The sequence below is a fragment of the Epinephelus fuscoguttatus genome, linkage group LG14, assembly GCF_011397635.1.
Source record: "Epinephelus fuscoguttatus linkage group LG14, E.fuscoguttatus.final_Chr_v1".
Classification (NCBI taxonomy): Eukaryota; Metazoa; Chordata; class Actinopteri; order Perciformes; family Serranidae; genus Epinephelus; species Epinephelus fuscoguttatus.
Window position 1 is genome coordinate 18404713 of NC_064765.1, and position 16975 is coordinate 18421687.

The 16975-nt window shown below is 40.8% G+C and overlaps 1 protein-coding gene across 1 annotated transcript in view; it reads left to right on the top strand.

Moving 5' to 3' along the window:
- The window catches only part of fancm (FA complementation group M), a 68963-nt gene that overhangs the window by 28171 nt on the left and 23817 nt on the right, over window positions 1-16975 (top strand). The window contains exons 5-13 of the mRNA XM_049595400.1: window positions 7326-7457; window positions 9198-9330; window positions 9436-9528; window positions 9764-9868; window positions 11200-11372; window positions 13333-13539; window positions 13660-13900; window positions 13995-14143; window positions 16348-16512. Coding sequence (XP_049451357.1) covers window positions 7326-7457; window positions 9198-9330; window positions 9436-9528; window positions 9764-9868; window positions 11200-11372; window positions 13333-13539; window positions 13660-13900; window positions 13995-14143; window positions 16348-16512 — 1398 coding nt within the window. The remainder of the gene's footprint in view (window positions 1-7325; window positions 7458-9197; window positions 9331-9435; window positions 9529-9763; window positions 9869-11199; window positions 11373-13332; window positions 13540-13659; window positions 13901-13994; window positions 14144-16347; window positions 16513-16975) is intronic.

A 16975-nucleotide genomic window follows, 5' to 3' on the forward strand; every position in this document is an offset into this window, starting at 1 on the left:
ATAGTTTTGTCACCAATTATCCTTTCATCCCAATTACATACAAGACATAGCAAGAAGGTGGTAATTGAGTCATTTTCATTTAAAGAATAATCTCATTCCTCTTCTGTTTCCTTTCTCAGACTTTCCTCTCCCATTATGAATTATTTATCCACGTTTTTTAATCCAAATATCTTGTTTGTCATGTCACTCAGGCAGATTCACTCCCATCCAACACTAAATGAGATGTAAACTTTAATAGAGAACTTTCATAGTTTGCAAAGCTGATCCATAACTCAGTCGCGGGAACATCTCAGATAAAATCATCAATATAGGGGCGTCGGTGGCTTATAGGTAGAGCAGGCACCCCATATACAAGGCTGTTGCCGCAGCGGCCCAGGTTCGACTCCAGCCTGTGGCCCTTTGCTGCATGTCACTCCCTCTTTCTCTCCCGCTTTCACGCTCAACTGTCCTATCGATTAAAGGCAAAATGGCCCCCCCCCAAAAAAATCTTTAAAATCATCATTATAAACTACCGCACACTGAACTAAATTACTGTGGTTTTATTTTATTTTTGATTTTATTTAGCAGACATGTGAGTGCTCATGTGATTCTGTTGAGTGAACCTGAAGAAGCCATGAGCGAAACGCGCTGTTCGCTCTTAATAAAATCACAGTAATTCAGTTCAGTGTGCGGTGGTTTATGCTGATAAGTATATAAGCAAAGTGGGGTAAGCCCCAACATCATGCAAGGTGAAGGATAGTGGAGAAAAATAATTAGTATCTATTTTGATGATAGATTAATAATTTAAGTACAGTTTCAAGCAAAAATGCCAAACACTTAATGATTCAAGCTTTTCAGATGTTTCTAACTTTATGGGTCAATTCTGAATGGACTGCAAGTGACTAATGTGTCATGTTTGTAAAAAACATGACACATTAGTTAAGTGCTGTTTCCTGCTGTAGAGTGTGTGAATAACAGACAGCTACTTGACAGAGACAGCAAACTAGTGTGATGCTGAATATATTAAACTGTGGGACCTCCAACTAACGTCTATGGTGAAATCTGGCCCCCGTGGCTGGACCAGCTGGGAACCACTGCTTTACGATAGTGTGATGAGCACATTTTATCACTATTATCTGATATTTTATAGACAAAACAGTCATGTCATATAATGGAGAATATAATAATAATTTAATCCTTAGTTGCAGCTTTATCTTAAAGTATCAGAGTGCAGGCAACAAGCTCCAGTTACAGTGACATTGCAGCTGAACAATTTTTCTTTGTGCACTTTCTGTCATTTCACTCCACATTCCACCCAGACAAACACAGCGACCTCACTAATCTGGTGCTGAGTAATGTCATAATCTGAACCTGACCGCTGCGTACACATTGCCTCATTGAGCTCCACCTGTCAATTAACTAGAGAGAGAGTGAGACAGGGAGAGTTGGGGATTGTAAACAGCTTGTGGGCCTGTTTCTCAAAGCTGTCTGCCTCTCTCTGACAAGCAACACCACACACATACGTACATATACAGTAGACACTGTAGAAGACCTCATACAACTCATTGATTCAAAATTCAAGTCAGTTTCTTTAACTCATAGATACATTAACAGGACGATTAAAGACTAATTATTATACAGTACAACAGAAAATAAAAGTGTTGGATGGAACTTGCTAAGCTAATGTTAAATATCAGCAACCATAGTGAGCTGTCACCAAGAAAACCACATGATAGAATGTAAATCTAACATTAAGCTATATTTTTTGTTATTAAGGACAGAGCAGGGGCAAGACACAGCTGGCACACTTACAAACTTACATAGACATATATACATAGACGCTGCATCGAGTGCTGAGCCGTGGGCAAACCCACTCGATGCGGCGTCTACGTATATATGTCTAGGCAAACTTACGCTTTACAGTAGCAATGGTTTGCTTTTAGCTGTGCTGTTGTTTACTTCCGCTTTCCAAAACCAGAAGCAGGCTGAGCCTAGCATACTGCAAAAGGTAGGGATGAGAGTGTACACCATTATCTGTATCTGTATCTGTATCTGTGTCTGTGTCTGTTCAACCAACCAAATTATCGTTATCAGTATCTGTACTCAGAATAGGTGGGGTTTTAGACAGAAGTGGGTGTGGCTTAAACTGGAAATGGGTGGGACCGAACCAGAAGTTGTTTTAAGTATTTTAAGCCTGAAATTCTTTAGAAGTTGCTATATTTATATAGAGAAAACTATTTACAGAACAATGTCAGGATTGAGCAGTTTTGATCACAAGAGTGAGAGATCAAACACAGCTACTCAAATTAGGATTGTACCGGATACTCGTTTCACCTGAGTGCTTGGCTCAGCCCTAGCCAAAAGAAATCAATTTAACAGCTTTATACTGCACATTACAGATGAACGCATTATGTAGTTGGTACTGCATACTGCATATATTGATGGTATATTTATTTTTATTTTAATGTTTATTTAACAGGGATGATACATACAACATTGCCACAAAAACTTGGGAAAATGTGATGCATTTAAGACGTCTAGCTTCAGCTAATTTGCAGTCTTTGTCCCTGGTCAGGCTTTAGAATACACATTTTTCGAATTTTTCTGACCTGCCGAGGGACCGCAGATGCAAATTAGCTCAAAGCTATAATTTGATATGGTGCATCAATGGTAACATTTGTGTTTTGAACTGTGCATGGTCCCTTTAAAATATATAATGATAATAATATGTAGGCAGTTTTGAGTACAGCCATCAGTCTAAGCTATATTTTGTCAAGATGATAACATGCTAACTCGCAACCGCTGCAGCGAGGCATCACCTCTACACATGGGGCGCCGGCACCATCCACTATGCTACCGACGCCCCATTTGTTCTTTTTCTCGAGGTGGCAAGAACAAGAACAAAGTTCTCTCTGGCCAGGACATTTCATACTTCATAAGAAACTCAAGTGCAGAACTCCTGGGAAGTCCTCATAGGCCCCTCCCACTGCCACATACATCACAGGCGCTTTTCTGCATTAACCACGCCCGCTTCAAATGTCTGACCAATCACACAATTGTTCTCAGACACCACACAAGAAAAAAGTTCTGCCCAAATGATGTGTTGAGAACAAGCTGCAAGAACTCCCAAACCAGAGCTGCAAGAAAAGAATGATGTCATTGTTTTCCTGTGAGAGAGAACAAACTTCTCTGTTCTTGCGGCGTAGGTAACGGCCTTAACACATCTTTGATGTGTTCAAATGGGGTTGTGTTTACCCAGTTCACGAGTAGAGTCCATATGAATACCACCCTGCTGTGGTATTCATGACCTTGAAAGTTGAAATTGCCTGAGGGCTTTGAGTTCATGAGTTTGTGTTCACAACTTTCCATGTCGTAAACACAAGCTCACACATTCCATTTGAATGCAGATTTTATTTCAGACACTTTCAAGACACTAAAATAGTCAACATAAAGAAGAAGGCATTTCTCAGTTCACATGACATGTAAACCCTTCGGTGCAGACTTTTAGGTCATGGCAGAATCTTACACAACTATGATGCCACAATCTTAAAATCTGATCATTCCTCGCTAGCAGCATCTGTTGTTGATGGTTACAGATAAGTTTGGGGTAGGCTGCTAGCCTTATCACCTATGGTCTGATTTAACTGGAGTTTCTCTCCTTTTTCTGATCCTCTTACGTCACCATCCATAGAAGAGCCTACAGTATTTCCCATCCCATCTGGTCTATCTTTTTCCTATACCCGCTGCTACATTAGACCTGAATTATGCAATCAGACTTCCTTCATCTCGTCAACTATGCAACTATGATTGAATCATCTTGTAAACAAACAGCTTCACTGATAAAGAAACTTACAGTACATCCATAATATCTTCGTATTACTTACTGACATTGTATCATTATAGGTAATTTGGGTTTGTTTTTTGACCAGGCTTTAGTTGGTTCCTCATTCTCTCAACAAATCGTCTTTAGCAATCGCCCGTTACGTGATCTGTTTTCAAGTTTGGACCATATCATATGTGATGAAGCACAATACTGACCAGATGGGCTGACCTCCTTATGCTTTCTTGTTTAGGTCTAGGTGATATAGCTGTTGATGTTTTCTGAAAGGTCAGGGGAATTAAGGGTTGGTATTTAACCCTTTGCTTTTGTCTTCATATAAGCTCCGTAGTGCACACCCCTGTTTCACCTTAGAGAAGCCGGTTGAGGTTTAGCAGAAATGGTGAATGGCTCTGTTTCCACTTCAAGAGGAAAGCTTAATTTAAGAATGTTTTCACATAACACGGAAAGTAGGTTGTCTATTCTGCTCTGTTTGATGTTTACTGTGTTACTTGGTTTTTCTGTGTGACTCTTGGGGTATGAACATATAATAGAATATAATAGAATATTAGCATAAATGCAGCTACTTCTACCACTGCTGGCTCATGGGGAGATGGAATAGTAACCATAAAATACTTTTTCTGCAAGTAATCCATTTATTTCTAGTTTAGTTTAGTTTAGTTTAGTCTGCATGTCGAAGTATCCTTGAACCCCAGATTGCTCCCGATGGCTGTTCCATCAGTGTGTGAGTGTGTTGAAAAACTGAGTAGCAGGTGGCACCTTGTATGGTAGCCTTGGCCACCAGTGTGTGAATGTTTGTGTGAATGAGTGAGTGGTCAGATGACTAGAAGGCGCTATACAAGTGCAGATCCATTTACCATTTACCATACAGTTTAAAAGACTTCTTTGAACACATCAACAATGATCATCAAAAGTGTGATTCAGTGCTAAAACATGAGGCGAAGTTGATGCAATCTAAAGGGACATAGAACTTTTAAAAGCACTAGAGGCAGCAGTGACATATTTCCTTATGGAGCAACATTGCAACACTGGCAGGACATATTATTATTAGCAGCAGGAGAAAAGAGTTTAGCGCCTACACGTGTATGTGTTATTCATCAATTGTTTTAATTGATTACTGAAAAATCTGTAAGGGCGCATTCACACTGGTGCTATTTGGTCTGTTTCAAATGAACCCTGGTCCGCTTCCATGGTTAGTTTGGTTCGTTAAGAGTGGTGTGAACGCTCATTCCGACTCTGGTCCGCTTGAAAACTGGGGGTCTCGGCTCACTTGCAAGTGAAGCCTGGTGTGGTTCGCTCGGTGACCAAGCCAGCTGAAGGGGATGGATTTCCGTTTTCGGTCCTGGCCAATCGATGAGCAGGGTTTTCTTCTTCCTTGTGCTTTTTTTCTTCCTGGTCAGTGGTCATTTTGGGCAATACTGCCCCCAAACGAGCAGCTGTTGTAACTGTGTGGCATTGTCCAGGCAGTTTGGTCCGCTTTAAAAAGTGCAGTGCGAAAGTGAATTGAACCAAATGAAGGTGTGGAATTTTTGAGCATTCCCCACCCCAAACCGAGTCCCCCGGACCATCCTGGTGTGAATGTGCCCTTAGTCTTTCGTTCTCTGATATAAACTGGAATCACATTCCGCTCTCTTAAACCTCTTACGGACCAGAGTGACTGGCTTTTTATTACTTTGATTTTCTAAGTTTATTTCTTATTTTTTACATCACATGCAGTTGTGAAGTTTTTGGGTTGTTTCTATTTTGTGGATTGCAATGATTGCCAAACAAAATGAATCAACCATTTAATAAGAAAAAATATATGTCAAGGTTGTTTTTTTTTAAATAATTTAATATGTAATATATTTGTGCATGTTAAAGTATACTGTGCTCTCTGTTCTATTATGTTAAATTATGATCCTTCGTTGTCCAAGTGGTGGCTGTCAAGGTGTTTTTAAATATCATATGACATATAGAATATATGAGTCAATGAGCACTATTTCAACAATCTATAGTGCATGGTGCAAATGCATTTAGTGCTTGTCCAACTCAAGTTCTGCGAGTTAAATGGCGTATAATCTGGCCGCAGAGTCAGGTGCATGGGGCAAAGAGGTTGTATTCAATCCCGTTGTTAATCACAGGTGAGTCATCTCTCATTGCCTTTGAAAGCCAGGTGGGCCTGCACCTGGTGCATTGGAAAACCAGAGAAGCTGAGAGTAACACAATAAGAGCAGCAAATATCTTTGGACATTTAAGCAGCAAATTAAAAACTGTAGTTCTAAACTTGACAAAGAAAACAGAGCTCAACTTTTAGCCTCTGGAATATCAATGAAGTTACGCTGCTCCTCGTGTGTAAATGCACAGGTCTCTATTAATAGTCTATCGTACAGCAGCTCTGCTCTGCTCTCTGCTACGTTCACATTTTAGAAAATGTAATTAATATTTTCCTCATTAATGATGAATTGTTTCACCCACCCATAACTCATCTCCACCTTCCTGTGTGTGTAACAAGCAGGGTGTATGTATGTTGTGAACCTGCTTACGTAGGTGCAATTTACTACCTAAATAATTCATTTTCGTTGGTAAATGGCGCAATTGCTTTCTGCTGCCTCAAAATAGCAATACGCCCACAATGCACCTGACTACACCTTATTTCAAGACCTACACACCCATGGGGGCACAGATGGGCGCAATTACATTTGTGACTCACCGGACATGGGCACTGACTATGAAAATGACAACTGCATCAGAAACTAGCAATGACACTTCTCCTGGGTCGTATGCCGCTTTGTGTCGGATGCAATAGGGGGCCCACATGTACTAAAATATACAGTTTAGTACACATAATATATATGGTACTTTTAAAATATAACCTATATAATTACAAAACTATCAGTAATTTTTCATTCATTTCTATGAATGCAGGCTTCCTTACATCATCTGGCCTACCTACACGTGTTATATATGCTCATGTTGTAATTAAGCTTTGTTTCCCCTTCACAACACAAATACCATTTACTAATCAAAACAACTGAATTGCTTATCATCTGTTACAAAATCGCTCTTTCTTTTTTTACCAATTGATTCTGAAGGGCAGCCCACTCCTCCTTTCAGAGAAACCTTTTATCCTGTTCGGTTTCTAGAGCAGCCGTTCCACAAAGCTGAAATTGAAATTGTAATGACCCAGCCTCCCATTATCTGCAGCCGTGAGGATGAATGGATATTGTTAAAGCTGTCCGTCTGACAAACTGCTTCCATCTCCCCTCCCATTATAAAAAAATGAGGGCAGGAGGAAGAATGAATCCAAAACATTTTAGTGTTATTATGTGTTTCTTGTTGAAGTAGGAAGTCTGTTTACCCATAGAGGTCACACCTGTATGTCTCAAAGTGGTCATAGAGGGCATTTGTGTGTCTATGCACTTTTCAGCTGTGTGTCAGCGGGGTGCTTCCTAGTCAGTCTGATGCGTTACCCCTGAACACAGAAAATGGTCTATTATCCATGAACAACATATGTTATTCTCCCTGCCAGGTGCTGGAGAAATTCATGTCTCGTCTGGTCCAGAATCGGGTGATGGCACACAAAGACTTGCGGACTCTCAGCAAATACCAGATTATCCTCGCCAGGGATCAGTTCCGCAAGAACCCACCACCGTGCATCACGGCACGTACTCTGCTCTATGAATCTTTTAGTGCTATTACATCATATACTGTGTGCTATAGGATACAGTTTTACATGAAATGATACACAGTCATTCAGAATTATAGGTACAGCTTTGTAAGATGCATGGAGCCCTGAAACTGACAAAGTGTAATAAGAGGTTTTGGGCTGCAGCTAACGATTTTTTTTTCATTATGGATTATCCCTTTAGTAATTTAAATGTCAGAAAATAGTGAAATATGTCATCTAATTTCCTAGAGCTCAAGGTGGCTTCTTTAAACGGTATGTTTCATGTGATCAACAGTAGAAAAATCAAAGCTAGTCAGTTTATTTTCATGTATGACAAAGAAAAGCATCAATTCCTCACATTTAAGAAGCATAAAACCAGCAAATGTTTTTCTCTATTAACAAATCACAAAAATGGGGCACCCCTGTAGCTCACCTGGTAGAGTGGGTGCTCCATGTTTTAGGGCTGAGTCCTTGCCACAGTGACCCTGGTTCAATTCCAGCCCAGGCCAAGAATAGTCAAATAATCAAAATAGTTGTCAATTAATTTTCTATTGATCAACATATTGAGTAATTAATAATTGTTGCAGCTCTAAAGAGGTTGTCAGACAAGTCAATAATAATAATGAATGATAATAATAATGCATTTTATTTATAGGCACCTTTCAAAACACTCAAGGACACCTTACAAGACACAAGAAAAGCAAGCAGCAATGTATCCATAGATCATAAAATAAAAAAGATATATTCCATAGTATACAATAAAAGTTAATAAAATGACTAGACAAAAATCATAATTAGAAATATTAGGTATGAAATCATCATCAGTGCTCAATATATGTGTGTCACCTTTAAATCCGACCAAATACGCCAGCTTGAAAAGGTGTGTTTTCAGACAGGATTTAAAAGTGGAAAGGGAGCCAATATTGCGAATGTCGTGGGGGAGAGAGTTCCAGATTTAATGCAAATATCAGTAAATAATATTGTTAGTTAAGTAATTAAAAAGGTGTGAAAAAACTTAATGCTTTATACTTTTCCTTAAAGGTATTTGTGTTGGGTTTTTTTAGCACTGTGTCCGCAATTTTTGACCTTAACTGTGTGCTGTGCTTAGGAACGTCCAGAACACAACATAAAATAAGAAAATACAGGCAGAGTGCAGAGTCTGTGCAGATAAATCCCAGATAGTGTGCCTTTAACCTCCAATCAGTTTGTAGAAAAAAGTCATGGTCCTTGATGAAAACAAGAGATAATAATGTTTCAGGAGTGCAGTGTTTAATCAGGGGAATAGGCTTTTCAACTAGTCCAACACGCCCATCTCGTTATCAAATAAGCATGAGGAAAACTGCAATGTATGGAAGAAAACTGAAAATGGTATGTGGTTTCTATACGCACTAGCTAATATAATTTATTGATAAAATTTAGTCATTATGTGCCCAAGACTGTCGGAAATCAATCACACAATGAGGTCTAGACGGTTTAGAAATATTAGATTTGTGCTGTACTTTATGTACTTGAATGAAATCGATGGATTTTCTCTCCAAGTTTAGATATTCGGGATAAGCATCAAAGTGTTAGAGCATGTTTTAGAATCAAGATAAATACAGGGTCTACACTGCAAATTACAATCATTTTGAAAAAAATAAAATAAAAGCAATGTAATCATTTTCAAGGCTTTTTAAATCACACTCTAACCAGTGTCTCACAATGATTTCATGCACTCACTCCTGCTCTCTGCAGGGACCTCAGCAGGGAATGCTGGAGGGCATCTTTGCCCTTTGCATCAGCCTGTACCACGGCTACGAGCTGCTGATGCAGATGGGGCTCCGGTCACTTTTCTTCTACATCCAGGGGATCATGGACGGATCCAGAGGTCAGTCACCTTACCTCCAGGCACTTTATCCACAGACACAACAAGAGTTCATACCCCGGTTTGATCTGTGCCCCTGTGTGTGTGTCTGTGTTTTGTTTGGTTTAGAGATGCCCAGGGCCAAAAGTGAGCTGCAGAGGACTCCTACTTTGATGGACCTTTACCATGAGATGGAGGCAATGTTTGTGAAGCCGTCTGCTGGTACCTGAGCACTCATACATACCATAACTGTCACATTTATGAGCTTTTCTTATCAATCAGTCAATCAATTGCACATCTTTTAGCATGGTAATTACATTTCAGTGCAGTTTAATATTAGGTGGTTCCATGATTCATTTGAATGTTCTTGATATGGTTTGTGCAGCAGGTACTTTAAATATAGCAAGAAACACACAGTGTCTATCTGACTAACATCCACTATGATTAACACCTCTAGGTCCAGATGAACCGTTTGTTTACAGTCACCCCAAACTGGAGAAACTGGAGGAGGTGGTGCTGCAGCACTTCAGACGATGGGCTGAGAGCTCAGCGGAAAATAAGGGTGACTTATACTGTGACTCATATGTGCAATAACTGTTCTGAGCTGAAATCTATAATTCTCTTGTCATCCTAACTACAGCAAAGAGAGAGCAGCTAGCTCAAGGTTAAAGCTGTTGAACCTTGTTGCCATGCTTAAATCGTGAGGATATGAAGTAAATGATTGCACAATGCAATGGTAATAGAATAATGACACCATCAGTGTTTAGATTGGTTCCTTATAGCCTTGCTTTCACTGGCATTTTCTCTGCCACTGGTTAATACCTCCTGGGAAAATGAAGGCTTAAGGCTTATGTTGAGTTACCTTTTAGCAAAATGCTCTGAGTAGTTTTTGTTCTCTCTGGTAAACAGTGATTCTGTGTACATGTCTATGGCTTTTATTATTTATTGTTATGCCTTCACTTGGCAGCCAGAGAATTTACAAAAGACTATAACAGATACTTTACACCTGTTTTGACACTTATATATCATAATAAATGTAAGTGCTGAAGGGGAACAGGCCAACAAAGAAAAAAAAACAGGCTCAAGTCAATTGCCATTAGATTCATCATCAAGACAGACATCTTTATTATTTGATGCAATCTTTTTGTCTTTACTTGTCTTTTACAGTCTCAAAGTCACTCTTTCATAAGTTGGATCACAAATAAGGACAAAAGAAAGAAAGAAAGAAACAAACAAACAAAATAATAACAGCGGAAGTATGAAAAATTACACTTCTACTTGTTACCTTTTATATTGTTCGCAAACATAAGAAAACATAGTAAAATTTACACATGAAAAGTTTAGAGAGATCGATTTTAAGTGTTTTTCAAAAAATTCAAAATGGCGGAAAATCTATATAACCAGAAGTTATGGGTTCTGGGGCAAATTTGTTCCTCATGAGGAGAGGCATCTCTGTGCAAAGTTTCATGTTTCTATGACATATGGGGCATGAGATATGCTCATTCAAAGTTTGCAATTTCACTCGGTTGCTATAGCGCCCCCCTTTGGCCAATTGATGTAATATTGCTTCATTCGCATCCTCCCATGACCCCTCTACCACTGTACCAAATTTGACATGGACTGACCAAGTCAGTGAAGAGAAAAACGTGGATCAGACACACACACAGACAGACAGAGTTTTCGCCATTACATAGTAAGATAATATTTACTGCAGCTTAATTCAACCCACATAATTTTAGAAGAGCGAATGTTTGCACTTGGCATATTAAATATGGAGAGGATCACAGAACAAAGCATTCCAGCATCTGAATCAAACAGGCATATGAAATTGGCTCATGGTTACTGAAGGAATTTTTAATCGGCTTGTTTCTCTTCTGTCTCACTGACGCCCAGGTCCTCATGAAGTAAGCACGCGCGTGATGATCTTTTCATCGTTCCGTGAAAGCGTACAGGAGATCGCAGCAATGTTGAATCGCCATGCTCCGCTGATAAGGGTCATGACCTTCATGGGTCAAGCGTCAGCAGGGAAGGGAGTCAAAGGCTTCACTCAAAAGGAACAACTGGAGGTAGAGTGACTTTTCTTTTTTAAATTAAGGGCAGATTTACAGTAAGGAGTGGCATATATAGTAAATTAAGAAACATAAAAACATGATATGGTGGTAAAATTCTCAGAGACAACTTATTAAATCCTATACCAAGCTAATTTTGTGGCTGTGAACATCTGTGGCAAAACAAACATGACTGCTGTTGCATTAACTTCACTGCTGTTTGCCTAGCGTTGAAGTGTCTCTGCAGACAGTCTGTGCCATTTCCTCTAAATAAATAATGCAGGAAAGGTGCTTGAATGTAAATGTGCATTGTGTCCTGTAAACATGCTAAAAATAGACCAGAGCCTTAAAGGTATACTGTGCAGGATTTGTCTAAAAAATGTTGACTGATAGTGGGTTTTTAAGTGCTGATATTGTAATGATAGTTTGGAACAGGAAAGACATCAACCCTAAAATACTCAAAATACTTTCTCCGTGATTCATACAAGACTAGGTCAAAACCTACTATGTTGGGCTTTGAATTCTAAAAGGGAGGCTTTTAATTTGAAATAGGAAGTGACGGTATTCACTCAGGCATGAAGTCACTGACTTTAACTCTAGCGCTGGACCCGCTGTTGCAGCACAGCCACAAAACTAATGTAAATATATCTTAAAATGAAGAACAACACACTTACATAGCAGAATGGACCTGCTCTCTCTGGAGCTGCACCTACTGATCAAGCTCCTTTTTGCTCCATTTACCACAGCCCTCCCCTTTCAGCATCAGTCATTGACGTAGGCTACGTCAGGGTGTGACTGGTGTAGTTCTTCCGATAACGAAAGTTTCCAAAACATCCTGTGAGCACTGATTAATCAGCCAAACCACTAAAGTGGTCGACCTCTAGTTGGGACTTTTTGAAAAGGTAGTAACCAGGTAGTAGCAGCACGCATCCAAATGCAAGCTATGAAAAACACACAGGCACAGTGTATAAAAAAAAATGCAAATATAGCGAGGTGAAATGCCAAGCTGACAAAGCTTGTTTAGAAACAAGAGTGAATCTGGTAAGGTGAGGTAAGGTGAAACTTAAATGTCCCAGAGGGGTAATTTGAGATACAGACAGTAGTCATGAGTACAACAAAACAGATAAGTACATAACACACAGAGTCCAGTATCACACACTGTCAGGGGTAAGTCATGGACAGTTAGTGGTCACTGCTGGTTAAGATAAGCGATGGGACAAAGGACGATCTGTAACACTTAGTGCTACATTTAGGGAGGCCAATTCTCCGCCCTGATGGAAGCATCTGAAACTCAACATGGAGGGGATGATAACTGAGACACTGGTTATCTTACAGCACAACCTGACCACTTTTTCCAACTTGCTCTTGTTTTTAAGGCTCAGATTACCAAACCAACAGACGACAGACTCAATAAAGGCAGAATAGAACAATTTCATGATAGCCCTGTCTACATCGAAACTCCTCAGCTTCCTTAGAATAGACATTGGTTTGCCTTTGTACAGATGCCGTCTGTGTTCACATCAAAATTCAACTTGTCATCTACGACAGCACCCTGATACTTGTGCACAAGAAGCAGGAAGGCAGGGCCTCCCCCGAAAATCAATAAACATCTCACTGGTCTTAGACACATTAATGTGGAGAAAAGACAGGTCACACCAATAGACAAATTCATCCAGTACTGGGCTATGATCATATTCTGATCCATGAAGACGGCTTACAATAACAAAGTCATCCGTACACTTAAGGACAGATCTTGATGCTTGATTACTCCGACATTCATTTGTGTCGGCTTTCCCTTTCACTGGCGAGCACCAAAGGAGAGGAGGAGAGAAGAGTCACTGACAGTTGCTTTATAGTATACATGTAATCTGACAGAAAACATTACTACATGACCACACTGATGGGTAGACACATGAGTGTAGGATGACAACACAGTGGAAAGATAAAAATACCAAAGCTTCGTCCACTTGTGTTGTAGGTGGTGTGCAGGTTCCGTCAGGGAGGCTTCAACACACTGGTGTCGACCTGCGTTGGGGAGGAGGGGCTGGATATCGGAGAGGTGGACCTCATTGTTTGCTTCGATGCTCAGAAGAATCCCATCCGCCTGGTGCAGCGAATGGGACGCACTGGACGTAAGCGGCAGGGACGAATTGTCGTCATCCTGGCTGAGGGACGCGAGGAGAAGGTGAGTGTTTGAGTTGCATCTACAAAGCAAGACAAAATGAGCTGTGGGCCCTCAAATTAAAACCAAATACACATAACCCCACACAGCAGCTTCATCAAACTTTTAACCCTTTTTACTCAGACCTACAACCAGAGCCAGAGCAACAAGCGCAGCGTAGACAAGTCCATTATCGGCAACAAAAATGGGTTCCACATGTACCCCAACAGTCCCCGCATGCTGCCCGAGGGGGTCAACCCCACCCTGCACAAGATGCACATTACCTGTGGCCAGTTTGACCATCAGGAGAACAGCAGGCGGTCGGTCAGGGGTCGGCGGTCCCACTCTGAGGGGCGGGCCTCACTCATCCACCCTCAAAACCTGAGTGAGTGATAAAGTGGATGGGAAATTAGGTCATATAAAATTGAGATGGAGGAACACTGGACTGTTTCTGAGTTTGTGTGTGTCTAATGTGGTAGTTCGGCAGGGCAGTGCGACGTCAGATGGGTTTCTGAGCAGTGCTGAATATTCCCTCTGGGCGTCCACCATGAGGCTGGAGGAAGATGAAGCTCATCCAACCCTGAAACAATCACATTTCGTGTCCCTACCCAGTGATGTACCCCCTCAGGTTTGTTTCTTTTTTTTTCACTTTATTTGTGTCTGTCTTCCTTGTTCATATCTGAAAAGTACTAGACAATAAAGACTGATAATTAACCCATCCATGCCCTGAAACCTACATACAGTATTAGGACTTTTCCACTGGCCAGGAGTCAAACCATGCTTTTATTTCCAGTTTAAATGCATCCAAGATGGACTATCTCAGCAGTCAGGAGAAACTGCACCCCCACCGCCTTCAAGTTGACATCAGATTGGCTTTGCAATCATACAGGGACAATTTACGGTCCATCTCATCACCCTGTCTCCGTTTATCAAGCAATGATTAATAGTTGCTCAAAGTGCAGCCCACAGGCCAGTGGCAGCCCTCAGAGACACTTTGTGCGTCCCCTGAACATGACATGAAAAGCCTGCATTGTATTTCAATCATCTGCAGTCCATTTCAGCACTTAAACCCTTAATAGCTCACTTTTAACACAAAACTCAGCTATTAACAAAATTGTAAAGAGCTACTGGTGTCATGACAACTAGTGGCACCTCGCTGGGATTAGCACTGCCAGCTAAAGTTAGCGATTATGGTAGACAACTTGGCAGTTTAATGAATAGCCACCACAGAAACAAGCTTTTTGGTTGAGGAGAAAAGAGGTTCCAGGAAAAATGGATTCATTCCTCACATCTTGGGGGATGGATAAAGTGATTTGCAAACAAATGAATTCAGTGCTCAAGGAATTTAATGTTAAACGCCATTATGAGACCAGTCCCAAATCCTACAACTTCCTGTGTGGCTGTCAATCATATGCTGACTCCCTAAATTGTCTCTCACTCATCAAAACTTTGAGAATCTCTGCAATAAGCAATAGATGCCAAGCAAAATCCAGACGAAAGCCTGACAATCCATATAGCTGGATACCAACAACAGTTACACAGTGCAGTAGTGGTGCTAAAGAGGCTGCTGCTTCAGTTTAAGACACACCTTTAAGCGGGTTGCACTGTTGTTTGGAGATGCAAATCTGTGCTGCACTTGGCTGACGTGCCGAGTCGAGCAAAGCCAGCACGTGTATGGAAAAGGGCTATATGTGCTTTTTGTAAGACTCTTTAAAAATGAGACAATCCACTGAAAAATGACAAAAACAAAGCTTTTGGGTGTAGTTTACAAAGACAATGTGTTCACAGTGTACTCTACATACAAAACCAGGGAAGGCAACTTGTGGCTCTTTAGCCCCTCTCCAGTGGCTGCCTGTGGCTTTAAAAAATAAAATCATATGAAAATGAATCGACGGTGGCACGCTGGTACAGTAGTTAGCATTGTCACCTCACAACAAGAGGGCTCCTGGTTCGAACCCAGGGTGGGGGAGCCCTTCTGTGCGGAGTTTGCATGTTCTCCCCGTGTCAGCATGGGTTTTCTCCGGGTACTCCGGCTTCCTCCCACAGTCCAAAGACATGCAGGTTAGTTGGGGACTCTAAATTGTCCGTGGGTGTGAATGTGAGTGTGAATGGTTGTCTGTCTCTATGTGTCAGCCCTGTGATAGTCTGGTGACCTGTCCAGGGTGTATCCTGCCTCTCACCCATTGTCAGCTGGGATAGGCTCCAGCCCTCCGCAACCCCTAACAGGATAAGCGGGTTCTGGAAAATGAGTGAATGAATGAACACTAAATGTTACTCGGGTCATGTCTAAATGAACCTCAGTATTAGTGACTAGTCTTGAATCTCTAGTGAGGCTAGCTATGGACTCTAAATCCAAAACTGTAAAAGTCTCGAAGTAAAATAGAGACATTAATAATGGGTGGACAGATTCATTTGCTTTCACCGCCAACCCTTACCAATTGTTCATAAATAGCCCACCAGACAGATTTTTTTGGTTAAAAAATTGCTCTTTTGATAGTAAAGGTTGCCGACCGAATTTAGATATTTTAAATGGATCTGTAGAGATTTTTATTTTGTTTGGAGCCATTAACGGTGCTGCATCTGTGTGCAAATTTGAATTGGTTCCAATTTTTGGCAGTGCACGGTGGCAGCTACCTCATTTGCTGTGATTTTCAGGTGGATAAATCATAATCTCATGTTGGAAGGGTATGTGTATCAAAGGCATTGATTTTGAAATGTAGTATGTGCCAGAACTTAGTGGTGTTCTTCCCGACTGTTATTAAGGGCTTGAATATATTACTAATAACTAATATTTTACTAATAACCTTTATGATGTCATTTCATGTCCCAAAGGAGGAAGTTTCCAAAAGCGGACCACAGTCCAGAGAATTGTCTCTGTGGGAGTGGAGGCACTGGCAGCACAAAGCGCTCCCTACCCATGTCGTTGATCATTCCCTCCGTTGCCACCACTTCACAAAGGTGATGGAGCTCATAGACAGCATGAGAGAGGAGAATGAGGTAAGAACAGGAACAAGTTAATGTATGATAATATGGCTGTGTATTGATATTCTGCTGGGAGCAAATGCAATTCTACCCAGTGGCATGAAGGGACATAACTAAATTTGGGTGTCAACAGCTCAAGCGAAGTTCCTGGTGTTAGCCAAGCACTTTAAAACAGCTGCCTTAAACATCTTGCAAACATTTTGCTTAGTTTAATAAAAAAAAAAAAAAAGACAGCAGTCTGCAATTATGAAAGGGAGACCAAACTTCATAAACTCACCAGGCTGAAAGGAGTCAGCTGAGTTTCATGACAGCATGTGATTGTGGTTTGTGTTGCGTCACTACATTTATCGTTTTGAGCTGGAGGGCAAATTCCTGGCATGATAAATAAGAACCTTGGTGTAATTGTAGTTTTCTTTTTTTAAAAAAAACCAAACATTTATATTCATCCAGGTGTTCCCGAGCTGCTCCTCCTCTTGTC